Raw genomic sequence first — 14,406 nt, forward strand, 5'->3', positions numbered from 1 at the left:
CATGTGTGTGACATCTCTCTTAAAGAGGTCATGTCCTGCCGTGTGTGGCCTTCTGGTTCTGCTGAAGCAGGATTTGGACTCGGAGAGTCTGGAGGACAGACCGCAAGAGAAAGTGCTGTACCTGAGACTAGAGCAGACACCAGCGTGGGCCCAACAAGACCTTAAACACAAGCAGGAGGCCTTTACCAGGTGTGTGTGTGCGCGCATAGGAGTGAACAAAGAGATGTATGTGTTTTTATTTACTGTATTTTGACAGCCTTGCTATTTTTCTGTTACTTGTGGTATGTGACATTCATTATTAGTTTTCTATAAAGAGGTGCTGTTACAGATGTTCACTGTGTTTGTGTGTTTATAGAGAACTGCTGCTGCAGATGGTGTGCAGCACAAAGCCATTTGTGTGCTTTAAAGCCAAAGACCTACTCCGTACAGCGCTGAGACATTTCAGCAAAGACCTGAGCTGGGAGCTAGGTGACAAATACACAAACAGATGCTTTATGTCTGAATATAGAAGACACGATGTTTTAGTCGGGAAGGGGGGTATTGTTGGTAATGTTTGTGATGTTTAACTGGTATTAATGGTTCTACGCAGTGTTGGGGTGTCCGATAATGGATCCTCAGATTGCAGCCTGGTTGTTAGATCCAGCCGACCCCGCATCCTGCTTTCAGACCCTGCTCTCCAAACACTACACACGTCCAGTTCCACGCACATCACTGCAACCTGTGCTCGGACAAGCCAAGGTCAGTATACACACATTTCAGAAAATGCCGTATCTGGATATACTACTTCAAGGTCACTTTAGGAATTACACTAAGGAGATCACACAGCTTCAACTTCCAAGGCTGCTCACAGTGTTGTAACATTATTGTAGATCATTAGCATGGGACATACTGCAGTGATTGCACCCTACAGTAGTTTATACATTTGTTTTAGCTTTTCACTAGTAACTTTGTCTTCTGGTTTGATGGCTTTGATAGTCAATGATAAAAGCTGAGAAATGGCAAAATAACTTGCAAACTTATTGATGCCACCCATTCAAGTCCAAAACATACTTTTGTCTTTTGGTGATTAGCGTCTCCCTTATTTTTAGGTGACTCAAGTGATCTCAAATTTATCACTTCTTCATGGGCTAATGGATGAATTGCATAACACGCTTCAGGTACTTTCTGTCTGAATGTAAAATCTTTTCCGAATAACCTGATGTACACGTGTCAATGCTCTAACCCCATCTGACCTTCTCCATGTCTCTCTTTAGACTCAAGGCCTGTGGCAGCTCTATTCTGACATAGAACAGATGATGATTCCAGTTCTGGCAGGTCTAAGCAAACTGACGTTAAATCATTCAATTCTTAAATTCAAACATGTGTGTCAGAGACACATAATCTTTCAATACCATGATCCTTATAGTTTATGATAAAATCATAATGATGCATGTAGCTTTTCAAGTAGCTTCAAATTTTATGTAATGGGGCTTATTCACGAAACATTTCTGTGTGAATTGTTTGTAAAACCAGCAGTTAGTTAAATCTGTAAGAATGTTCTTGCAATTGATTTCACGTTAGACCAGACAAATTTTTTGGAAATTTCTGAAAGAATCCATAATTAAAAGTTTGGTCATTATCTCTGAAGTGTTATTTCAAAACCCTTTCTCATTTATTTTAGCAATGGAGAGTTATAAAATTCACGTGGACAAGGAAGCCTTAAAACGGACTTCAGAAATGCTAGGGGTAAGAGTGTGTGATTCATTAAAAGAGTAATGCACGCAAATGTATGCACTGAGATTTCTATAAATATCAGTGACCGTTTGTCCTGCGGGGGTGTGGAGGCTTTTCTGAGGAGAGCTCTAGTTTAATATTGATCACTAGATCTTTTACGGCTCTACTTCTGGCATTTTATTTCTCAAAAAGAACATTACCATCTCTCCTCCAACTCCTCTCTCTCTCCCTTCTCTCATCTTTTTTCATCACTTTCCATTTGATCTTCCCCTGAGCTCCTGCACTCTTCACCCTTTCTTGTCTCCTTTTATTCTTCTATTTGCTACATCCCCATCTTCCTCTCCCAGTACATTTGGATGAAAGGAAGAGATGGATTAAGTGGTGCTAGATTATTGGCTGTTGCAGTATGGGTTTGAAAATGTCAGAATGTGCTGGAGACTCCTTGTGTCGGAATAAGTGTCAGAAGATTTTGTTTTTGTCTTTCAGTCTAAGCTGAAGCAGTTAGAACAGGAGGCTCATCAGGCTGCAGGTCAACAGTTCTTGGTGTCCAGTAGTGCTCAGCTCAGACTGGTCAGTGTGTTTGTGACTTTCAAAACCTTGTTTCAAAGTAGTAAAATGTAATACATTTGTTTCTAACCATTGCTCTCAATACAACTGTAGATCTTTTTCTAACCCCCAATAAACCCCTTTGAAACTGTTTAGTGACTTCTGGCAGATGAGGGCATGTGTGTATTAAACTATGTGCCTACCCTCAGATCCTGTTTGAGAAGTTGCGTTTGCATGAACGGTGTGAGAATAAGAAGCTCCCCAAAACCATCAAACAGCAGCAGTCCACATCTGAAACGGCAGTAAGCGCTTTTATTCTTATTTTTATTCTCAGATAGTATAGTCCCATGAACATTCAAGCTAAGATTTGATATTCTCTGCTCATAATAGACTATTAACAGAATCAGCAGCATTCGTTTTCATTTTTTTTATATCTTTTCTTCTAGTTATTACAACTACAAAACTTGCATCCACTTCCTAACATTATACTAGAATACAGACAGATCCACAAAATCAAGACTGCATTTGTGGATGGCATAATTTCATGTACGAACAAGGTGAGACAATTCCAATAATACACAAAGTTTTGAAAACATAATTTGCAAATCATTTGAACGAGAGCGACATAGAAAGAAATAAGCACTAGGTGGCAGTACAGGCGTATTACTGTTGGTTGATTATGTGTCTGATTTTCCCGAATAAAATATAGTTGCAGAGCTGATAATGTTATAAACAGTTCAATTTACCACTCACTACTAACAGAAAGTTATTTTTTAAGTAACTTTAATCTTACGTTTCTACTTAGACATTCATCTCTTCCACATGGAATCAGACGAGTACAGTGAGTGGCAGACTGTCGGCTAAACACCCTGTGAGTGTTCTCCATCTCAGCATCTCCATCATGTACTTGGGTACCACTTTTTCATTTCTTTCTCTTTCCTTCCTTTTCTCCTATTATATGTTCTGTTTGATTCTCACACAGTCACACATACAACATATTGCGTGTGAGGAAGCTGGTACCTTGGTCATAATATCACCAAAACAAAATTTGACAGTCAGTCAGCCTTTTCGATATCCTTTCTGTCTGTCTGACAGTCTGTGAGTCTGCCTGCAATCTTTGGGAATTACACAGACACTCTGTTCTTGAGCCCAATTTTCAATCCATCACTCCTGTCATTCTCTAATTGAGTTTTTTTTATTGTTTTTTTTTCAAGAAATCCCTCAGACCCCAAACCTGTCACAAATGATTTTGAATGATGCGTATCCCCTGCAGACTGAAATAAGTCACCCGTGGCAATGCACTGGAGTTTTATACAGTAACCAGTGCATGTAAATGTCATGCTTAAATGAGGTAGCACATAAATGAGCTTCATTAGCTGCTGGGACGAATTGAGAAAGATCAACGTCCATTAATTGCAGTCTAGGGTAAGACTGAGAATCTCTCTTTAGGTGGGCTGTAATAAGATCATGCTGAATCACACTGAATGACTGATATTAAAGCTGAAATTCACATGCAATTCCCTGTTCAGCTCAACTTTATAATACTTTTCTCTCCCTCGGTTCCAGTGAGTGAGTTTAATTTTTATTATACCGTCATCCAAGTGCGATTGCCACTATGCTTTTGCCTTTCATATAATTTCATTTCTGTGCTCTTTCAAAATCCTTCATAAGCAAGTCAAAGCCAGATGCCTTAAGCATTTGCATTTTTAAGAAGGATTAAAGGAATTTTTCTGCAGAACTGACTTTTGCTCCAAGTGAGGGTTTTAACCACAAAATGTTATTAAAATATACACTCGAACGATTTTATTTTATTGTCTTTTTAGATTTTGTCCTAGATGACATTGAATATGTTGTACAGTCTTATATCGCATCAAATTGTCTGATTATTTCTGGTGCATTAATGAAATCTATTAATACACCACAGTATATGTGGATTCTCCCCTGTCGACTGGAGAAACTTAAATGCTGTCTCTGCTCTGCTGCAGAGGAGGGTCTTTCCTCTCTCTCATTCTTTGTCTTTGAATATACATACACACACACACACACACACACACAAATCTGCTTAGACACAAAAGCTGATAGCAGCCTTTTATCTTCATATGGGTTCGTTTAAGGCATTGCTTCCTTAAAAGTCAGAAACCCAAAAAAGGGGCTGTCTTTGGTTCAAAATTCAAAGTATTCTTGAACAAAAGGCCAGACATCACTCATGTATCCTGAGACATTCAGAGACACCCTTGACAATTACACCAAAGAGCAGCAGAATGAGGCCAGATGCCTTTCTCTTCATCTTCTGTATCTTGTCGTGCTGTTTTCGCACTGTTCAAATCAGCCTGTGCTGTCGGGTGTTTTTTTTTAATGAACAACATCCCCTGGTCTTTTGCATACATATGGTAACTATCAGAAACTTTCTAGCCAGCGATTCGAACCAGGGATCTGATCTGCCCGTATGGTGTTCAGTATAACTTTGCTAATGTTTATTCACTTAATTCATTGATTAATACATCACTTCAACAGGTTGTGTAGGTGTGTTTGAAGTGCAATTACACATAATCATCAAATAAACATTGTTTTCATTCGTCATGAATTTTCAGCTTCCTTCAGATGAGTCATTCTCGTGCCGGGGGGCTGAATCAGAATGATTGATGGCGTTTCTTTAGTCATTTAAAGTTGCCTGCACCCAAGCATCACTGAGCGATGCATAATAACACGGCTGCAGGGTGTCTGAGTCATTGTTTCACTTTATGTGCAAGATTATTAGATTCTGCTCTGACATGGAGAGCAGGCAGGATTGTGTTTTTGTGTTAGAGAAGGATATTGTGTCAGAATCCCACAAGCTGCTCTTCTAGAGTGAGTGTGCGTGTGCGTGTGTGTGTGTGTTTGTATGTATGCGTTTGTCAGTGAGTAAGTGAGAATCCCATCAGATGTTCACCCAGAATGTGTGTATCATGTGCGCTTGTAATATTTATCCCCCCTGAGAATGTGTATATTGTATGTCAGGGCTAGTCAACTGGCGGCCCGCCGGTTCATCATCTTTACCTGGCCTGCCTTAACATTTCAAATAAGTGGAGAGACTTTAAGAACGATGTGCTTTAAGAAATGCACGTCCTGACTGAGACGCCACATCTTTGAAAGTCTAAACGGCTGCTACGTTCAATACAAAAGTAATTCCCGCGGCTCATAATAAAGCGATTTGATCGGTCTGTCATATAAACTTAATGTTATTTACAACATTATAATCGGCAATCCACAGCCTCAGGCAGTCGGTTTGCGCACACGGGAGGTTGCGTTCCAAAACGCGTCTTGTGCCCTTGAAAGTAACTGCAGGAAGGGTAAGCTACTACACCACACGAACTGTTCTCTGAGATAAGGGGAAAACTATGTTGTTTTTTATTACTGCATTCATTATGTATGAACATATGGCTATATTTACAAGAAACAGCAGTCCATCTCCCTCCAGAACTCGCACTACAAAGTATCTTGCCTTCTAAGTGCGTAGGGCACATGAATGCGATTGGTACTCACCCGAAGATGATAATAGCGCCCTGTTTCTTGCACAGATCAATTAATTTGCTTTATAAGACGCCAGTATAACGTCACAAGGGGCAGGGATTACTTTTGTGCTGAATGTATTAGGGGTTTTGACTTTCATTGATTTGACTTTCATCAATTCAACCAAATATCTTGAAAAAACAATTCCACCCAAATCTAGGATGTACTGGGGGATTGTGGATGAGTAAATTAACAGCAATTTCATTTTTGGGTAAACTAATGCATAGAGGAATATAAAATACAATTAAAAAGACAATATCCCTTTTAATTTAATATCATGAAAAGGCACAAATACCTGATGCAATATTTGTGTGCATGTTTTAATATATGACCTATAAGTAACAGCAACAATAACAGTATACAAGGAACAAAATACAATAAATAACAGAAATACAAAATAACAGAAGAAATGGTAAAAACTGGCCCGCATCCTGTTTATACTTTTGGAATCTGGCCCTCAAAGAAAAGTAGTTGAAGACCCCTGCTGTATGTGATTTAGTTTAACATCATTACTACCAGTGAATAAGTAATGGTGGGTCTGTCAGGTTATCTTTATCCAACATAGCATACTGTACAGCAGGGGTCTTCAACTACTTTTCTTTGAGGGCCGAATTCCAAAAGTATAAATAGGATGTGGGCCAGTTTTTTCCCATATCATAATTTCTTCTGTTATTTTGTATTTCCGTTATTTATTGCATTTTGTTCCTTTTATACTGTTTTTGTTGCTGTTACTTACAGGTCATATATTAAAACATGCACACAAATATTGCATTCAGTATACATTTTCATGATATTTAATTAAAAGGGATATTGTCTTTTAATTGTATTTTATATTCCCTAATATGTTGAATGAAATTGCTGTTAATTTACTCACCCACAGTCCCCCAGTACTTCCAAGATGTGGGTGGTATTGTTTTTTTCCAATAAGATATTTATGAAGATATTGAATTAATGAAAGCGTAAAAAACGCTAATACATAGCACAAAAGTAATCCCTGCCCCTTGACGTTAAACTGACGTCTAATAAAGCGAATCAATCGGTCTGTGCAAGAAACTGAATGCTATTATAGAATCGTCAGGTGAATGCCAATCGCTTTCATGTGCCCCACGCACGTATAAGGGCAGATCGTTTTAAGTGCAAGTTCTGGAAGGAGATGAACAGCTGTTTTCGTAAACAAAGCCGTTTAAATCATACATAATGAATGCAGTAATAAAAACAGCATCGTTATTTCCTTATCTGAGACAATAGTTCACGTGGTGTAGTCCAGTACTTTTCCTGCAGTTACTTTCAAAGGCACAAGACGCGTTTTGGATCGCGACCCATGGCGTGCGCAAACCATCGCGTGCGCAAACTGACTGCCTGTGGACTGCCGATTATAACATTGCAAATAACAAAATTTCTGGGACAGACCGATCAAATCGCTTTATAAGACGTCAATCGTTATGAGCCGCGGGAATTACTTTCATATTGAATGTAGCAGCGTTTTGAACTTTCAAAGGCACCCTTGTCTCAGGGTGCGCATTTCTTAAAGCACACCGTTCTCAAAGTCTCTCCACTTATTTGAAATATTAAGGCGGGCCAGGTAAAGATGATTGCGCCAGTTGACTAGCCCTGCTGTACAGCATACAGTACATTTAAAGGTGCTGTGTGTCATTTTTTCAGAATCAGAAAGAGCTTTATTGCCAAGTGTGCTTGGACACACAAGGAATTTGTCTTAGTGACAGAGGCTTCCAGTGCACATACAGGAAGGCACACTTAACAAAACGTAAAAAATAAATATGTGAGACAATACACATTTGAAAAAAAATGACAATATTAGACAAAAGGACAATAGGCAGTGTATTGTATGTACAGATGTGCTATATACAAATTATACTGTGTTATATACAAGTTATGCAGGGGAATGTGGATAGCTGAATATTATATCAACAACATATGTATAATAAATATGAGTATATATAGTTGTGTATTGCACATGTTTTTATTGCACAGTAGAACATTTAACTGTTCATGAGGTAGATGGCCTGAGGGAAGAAACTTTTTTTATTGACAGAAATGCAATATAATATATATCATTATGTCTTCAGAGGTGTAAAAAGACCTTATATAATGAAGCGTTATGTTTTCATTACCTTAGAATGAGTTCTTTCTATCTACATACACAGCGGGTCCCCTTACATGGAATTCATCATGTTGTTTCTACAGTAGCCCTAAACAGATAAACTGCTCTACAGAGTGCGTTTCGTAAATACATTATCTCCTTCAGCAAAGAAGCAAAAACGTGACGACGTCATAGTCCCGTGTCAGCCACCGTAGTGCTTTTAAAGGGAGGGGGAGCTGTGGAGTGAGCTGTTGGTTGCAATTCGCAACCTCACCACTAGATGCCACTAAATTTCATACACTGGACCTTTAAGCATATACTGTACAACTTCATTTTAATGTTTCGCAATGCCATAAATTAAACCATAAAGATTATTTTATTGACAACCTCCACAGAAAGGTGCTTCGGTGTTCCATTAATTGATTTAACAGACAGGAGATTTGCGCTCACGTAAAGATTTTAGTGTCCCTATAGGAAGCACTGATATTACACAATGGATCCAATCTCAGTTTTCCTTATTCACTGATATTAAGAATGTTGCCAATTCAATTTAGTAAAGTAACTTGGCTTTTTTTATATTGATCCTGTATTTTGCTCAAGACCAATGAAAATGCTAATTGAATGGAAATGTCATATTGGTATTCAAACTTTGTCTTTACTCAAATAAACAAATCTATCATTTGTGTAGGTGTAAGACTAAATATCCATTGCTTAGAGCAGTTGCTAAGCTTCATCATTTTACCTTAAAAAAATTGAACTAAAGAATCCACCCACTTGTCTTTGATCGACGTCCCCGGTGGATAGTGATTTTTACTCAAATCTGCTGCTAGATCTATTGTAATGTGATGAGTCACCGTACAGAGGAAAAGATGAGTCACAGGTGTTTTTTATGTGTGTACCTGACTGGCCGCCCAAACAAAGCAGTTATTGTGTTAATCCACTACAAACAAGTGTGCATTCATTAAGCACCCAGCAGAAACAAAGCCATCATACAGTAAAGCAGGCTCTACAAGCCAAAGTAACTCATTAAGAGTCAATGAGATGTTTATCTATGTTAATATATATTCACAGTGGCTGGTTTGATGAGCTTTGAAACAACAGCCGCCACTGTTAATTGCTTTTTTCTGCAATGGGCTCACTTCTGTGTTTATTGAGGTTTTGCCGCACAACAAAACAGTGGCAGATGAGTAACAGCGACGGGAGGAGAGGGTGTGCTACTACAGTGCGCTAAAGCGAGAGAGAGAGCTTTAACTACAGTTTTTGTTGCTCAAAGCATCATTAACACGTCTCATCCTACTAGGTTTTGTAAGGTTGGGCATCATGGACACTTTTCCCTGTAACTTTGCCAAAGACTGCAGCAAATAAACTTAAATTCCTTGTATTACATTGAATGGAATAGATACATGGTGGCCACATTACCACATCTGCTTTTTAATAATTTAATGCCTTTCAATTATCCCTTTTGTATTTTACAAGGCTGTTGGAGTTTAAAGTTCCATGATGATTCTGTTGCACGTGTGTGTTTGCTGATCAACAGAGGCCTCTATACTGCATCTCACCCAGCCTCAGAAACAGCAGAGGCAGCATGTTTCAGTGTTGTCATGCCGACAGGGTGCCGCTGTGGGATGGCGATGGATCTTGCCCACTGCCTGGACGATTGAGGGGTGTGTTGCTACGGCAACTGCGCAGAAGCACAGCGAAAGGCCTACGGTGGGGAGTCATTTTAGTTGGAATGTGCAAAAAAGGAATGTTGATGTTAAACATCTCCCATTAAAGCAAATCTCTTGTGTGCACCCGAATGGAGACATCGCTCCATTTCAGTGATTGCAATAGTCTCTCTTGAAAAAAGCCTATTCTGCACTATTTCAAAAGGATGAGGTTACCAGTTCAATAGTTTATAGGCTATCCTTGTAAAAGGACATTATGTACAGATTCAGAATACAGTGTGTTTGCTGGTGGCCGTGATGGCATCACTGGTGAATTCCATCCGTACATCGCTCAATGAATTATCTATCCAAACCTCTTTAACCTCAGAATCAATATTGCAGATTTATCAAGCCTTACTGGCCAGTGTTACTGCCCCCACCCATGTCTTCGAAAAGCAAGTGCATGCAGCTCTCAATCCATCTCTGTTTTTTCAGCCTCAACCCCCTGTTGTGTGGGTTAATGAACATCTAACACCCCTGTGTGAAATAATGATCTGCTGTGTGGGCGTTGGTGTGTACTGCAGTATAGATGATGTAGCTGTAGTGATACCAAGCTTCCAGCAGATGGTAATAGGTCTGAGCAATCCAACCATTACTACTCAGGCTGAGAAATTATTATGTCACCTGTTTAGCTTTTTGTTAAATAGATAACCTTACAGTGCCAATGTCAGCATTCTCACCAGAGCAGCTTTTGACTGCATACCAAAATGCCAGTTGTATGTTTAACTTTTCTGACCCGAAAATGTCTAGACACGCTGATGAATTTCATCATCCTAGCAGCTTCCCGAGGACCTCTCTTTTGTGCCATTATTAGAAGGGCAAGCATCATTATTGTTGCTCCTGTTATTAGTCTTAGTACTGTTGCTAATACTGTTGCGTACTGTGAATTTGGCTTTAATGCGTCCAAGCATTTTCTTGAGACACTGCAAAAATCGTAATGTTCCAATATCTGAACGTTTGTGTTAATGCGGAAAAGCTACAGTGCAATTTTGGTTTTACATGTCCAATTCGCTCCAATACACTTTTGTCTTACAATATATATTTAGCATTTCAACTGAACAGGTGTCTACTACCCCCACTGCTTTTTTGTCTGAAAAAATGTCACTGGTAGTCAGCAGATGCATTAATACACACTAAACGAACATAAATGATACCATGCAGGTTATATTCAAACACACTTCCTCTCCTGCTTACTAAACTACTGTCAACTAAGAAGGACCTGAGTCAACGGCTGCAGGGAACTGAAGGATAGCGTCCATGTGAGAAATGTGTATTGATCGTGTCTGTGTCAGCAGTAACATAAGGAGCTGACCCAAGCTGGCTTTATTTGTTTCACCTGTCATCTGTTTTTGTAACCATGGCGATCAGCATCATCACTCATCCCATACTGGAACTGTTGCGCGTGTGTTGCACTATATTTCAAAGCTGATGTGATGATTAACACAGAAAGACAACAAAGATGAGAAACTGAGGATGGATGTAAAGACTGTCTAAACAGATGCCAGATGAGACACGAGGGGGGTGTGCGTGCGAGTGAAACCTGAATGCACACCAACTCATGGGGACTCGTGTCACCGTGGGCAAAAAAGCATATAAAACGTACAGAACGATATTTTTTTTAATCTAAAAATGCAAAAAAATTCTATGATCTTTAGGTTTATGGGTAGGGGATAAAATATACAGTTTGTACAGTATAAAAATCATTACGCCTATGGGCTGTCCCCACAGAGATAATAAACCAGACGTGTGTTTGTGTGTGTCACTCAGAGCATTTGGGGTGGTAGACTTTACCATGTGTGATAGAAAGAGATCCTGTTGTCCTGTTGAGTGTGAGTGTAAGTGTGTATAATCCTAGTGCAGCATATGCTCAGGAGGGAGAGACCTGCAGGGTGGGGACCAGCCTTCTGTCACCCTGGCAACACTCCTGCAGTGCCAGCATTTGTGTTAATGTGTGGGGGGGGGAGAGGGATGTCTTGTACTGGGGCTAAAATAAAAACGGTTGCACTTTTAGGCCTGCATGTGTATTGTGATATATTGTGCAGAATGCCTGTTTTATCTACAGTATATGTTGGGTACATTGCTACCTGTTGTCTGAACTTTAAGCATCACAACCCCCCATACACGCGACAGGCACCGCGCCGCAGTGTGGACAAAATTAAAAATTATAATGGGTTCTAATGCGTTTCTAATGAATTTTGTTGCGCCGATTGCGTCCGATGTTAGTTTACTCACCTTCTCTTTTTTCACTGTTTATTTAAATCGTTTGTCTAATTACCCAAACACAATGTATCATTCCTCAGAATTTTTATCACACACTACTGCAAAAAAGTGAAGATCTTAAAAGTCATTTCTGATAAATGACCGCTTCATTTACAACCTAACTACTCTTTTTCCTCTGTATTTTTTTATGTGCAATCTCTCCGTTTGTTTTATGTTCTTTCTTTTGGCTCACTTTTCCTATATTGAATTATTGATCAAATGGGTTGTGGATGGGCAGTGGCGTGTGCTTTATTCTGAATTCCACTAGTGTAGCAAAATCACCTGCCACGAAAATGAAGAATGTATGTGAAGGAGTGAAAGAGAGGGAGGGAGAGTAAAATGAGGGGCACATCTAAAAGACCAGCCCGTCTCCCTCACGCCACTTGATTTCAGTGTGTGTGTTAAAGCCCTTGTGTGTGCTGATGTGAGAAAAGCGTGGTGAGCAGTATTTTCTTGTCCAGATTAAGCCGGATTAGAGTCATAGCGAAGCGCCGAGTTCAGCCTGATCCGCAGATCCATACTATACCACCCTTCCCTCTCTCACGCTCTATCAGCTCTAGTCTTTGCTTTCTTCCCTGCTTTTATCTCTCTCACTTACTTTGACTTTGAGTTGATTTCAAAATGCTTTATTATTGGTAAGGTTATACACTATAGTTTATAAACTGACTTAAATTGTCTAAAATACACAAGCGTGAGGCTAATAGCAAATATTAAGAAATCGATGTAATACGTTAAATTATGAGATTAAGGGATAAAGTTCCTGTTTGATATTATTTTGTGATTAAATTATTAGGCATGAAATGATGATTTGAGTTTTTAAAAAAATATTATTTCTAACAAACGTCCGTACAGGAGACGTGATACTAGCGCAGCTAGGAAATCGGTTGCCTTGGATAACAGTTTATTATTAACAGTTAATAATCCCGTTTAGCAGACATTATATTATTTGACCGCAAAAAGAAAGCTTGCAGAATCAAGTATCAGTTTGTAAAAATAATATGTGAAAAAATCATCTTTTTTTGCCATATCGCTTCCTCTCTCCCCATTGGTATTATATTGCTGAAGATCAATAGAGCTACTCAAACAAGCAAAGAGCCTCGGCTGCTATTAAAAGCTTTTCCTCTCTCCCAGACTAGCAACACTTGTCACATCCAACAGATTTACTGCACCCAATAATCCCAGAGCAGTTGATATTGTATCTACATGCATGCTCAAAGAGCAACAGAATGCTGGTCTCAGAACAGTTTTAAAGGGTACGGTTAAGGATGGGCCTTGTCAGTAAAGATCTCACAGCAATATCTGATGTAATGAAGGACTGAAAGGAGAGCAGAACTGACCTTTCTAGCATTCTCACTCAGACATATACAAACCTTTTACCCGCAGGCTTTCTTGTAACATATTTCAAATAGACATACTGAAACCATATATCTGTTTCTCTTTGGCATATTTTCTCTGTGTGTAATTTGGTCACACAGACACACACACAAAATGTAGCGCTCAGTTTCTGCGGAAACCAGATTGAGGTTACGACTGGGTTGAGACATGGCGGCCCTATTTTATAAACGCTGTGAAGTCGGCATATTTGTTAAAGCCGGGGCTAAATTTAACCTGCTCTTTGTGTTGTGATATTGGCTGTAAGAAGCACTGTGCTGTGCTTTTCGGGGTGACTGAATCAGACCGTTTTGACTGAATATTAACTGGCTCTTTTCTCATCCTGCAGAATTTTCAAGCTCTTCCAAAGCAGCCACTGCAGATTTTGAAGAAGCAGTATGTCCATGGTAATGTACATCTTTAAGGATTTTACCGTTTGAAAGAGCTCAGGAGTGTAATCAGACACACACACATATACTGTATATATATATACAGTATATACTGTATTTAAGGTTTGTAGTCACTTGACTGAAATATTTTTCATGATTTTAAAACCATTTCATCTTTCTGCTTTCTGAGCAGTTTTGAGAAACCAGGTTTTTGCATTCCATGAGACCTTAAATGTATTCTAAATGTAAAATATCAAAATCCTTTAAAATTTGTAAATGGTGATATTTGGAACAGGTTAAATGCAAACCTTCTAATTTAAAAAAAATCACTTTCTGATTAGAATGATAAGGTTCTATCTTGCAAAACATTACTTGAAGCAATACTTTTCAAGAACGGAAACAGTTTATTTCGTTTTAAAACATAAAATTGGTGTTGTAATAATGTGTTGACAAAGTTAAATTTATTGCTTGAATATTTTTTTTTGTTCAAGTTAAAAAGTTGTTAAAGCATAAAAGACAGTGGTAAATATATTGTCTAGTGCAGATGTAAACTAGGAACCTGATGCTTCTCTCTAGAGATAAGTATGAAACCTTTTGTTTTCTTAAAGAAAACTCCCAAATTATACACAACTTAACATCTTGACAAAACATCACATAATGTAAATAAGTGTTGACAAAAATGTAGATAGAACCTTATCATGTCTAAATGTTTGAAATGACCTGTCAAGAAAAATATAATGGTGCCAGCTTATTAATCTTTTTATTGTACAAA

General features: G+C 38.8%; 1 protein-coding gene across 1 annotated transcript in view; it reads left to right on the forward strand.

Moving 5' to 3' along the window:
- Window positions 1-14,406, forward strand: part of poln (polymerase (DNA directed) nu) — a 42,915-nt gene that overhangs the window by 5,002 nt on the left and 23,507 nt on the right. Inside the window, exons 6-16 of the mRNA XM_057363389.1 lie at window positions 28-189; window positions 356-468; window positions 590-738; window positions 1,089-1,157; window positions 1,254-1,314; window positions 1,661-1,725; window positions 2,200-2,283; window positions 2,469-2,561; window positions 2,706-2,816; window positions 3,065-3,130; window positions 13,595-13,652. Of these exons, the coding sequence (XP_057219372.1) occupies window positions 28-189; window positions 356-468; window positions 590-738; window positions 1,089-1,157; window positions 1,254-1,314; window positions 1,661-1,725; window positions 2,200-2,283; window positions 2,469-2,561; window positions 2,706-2,816; window positions 3,065-3,130; window positions 13,595-13,652 (1,031 nt within the window). The remainder of the gene's footprint in view (window positions 1-27; window positions 190-355; window positions 469-589; window positions 739-1,088; window positions 1,158-1,253; window positions 1,315-1,660; window positions 1,726-2,199; window positions 2,284-2,468; window positions 2,562-2,705; window positions 2,817-3,064; window positions 3,131-13,594; window positions 13,653-14,406) is intronic.

The sequence above is a fragment of the Triplophysa rosa genome, linkage group LG1 (genome assembly GCF_024868665.1).
Source record: "Triplophysa rosa linkage group LG1, Trosa_1v2, whole genome shotgun sequence".
NCBI classification, from domain to species: Eukaryota; Metazoa; Chordata; class Actinopteri; order Cypriniformes; family Nemacheilidae; genus Triplophysa; species Triplophysa rosa.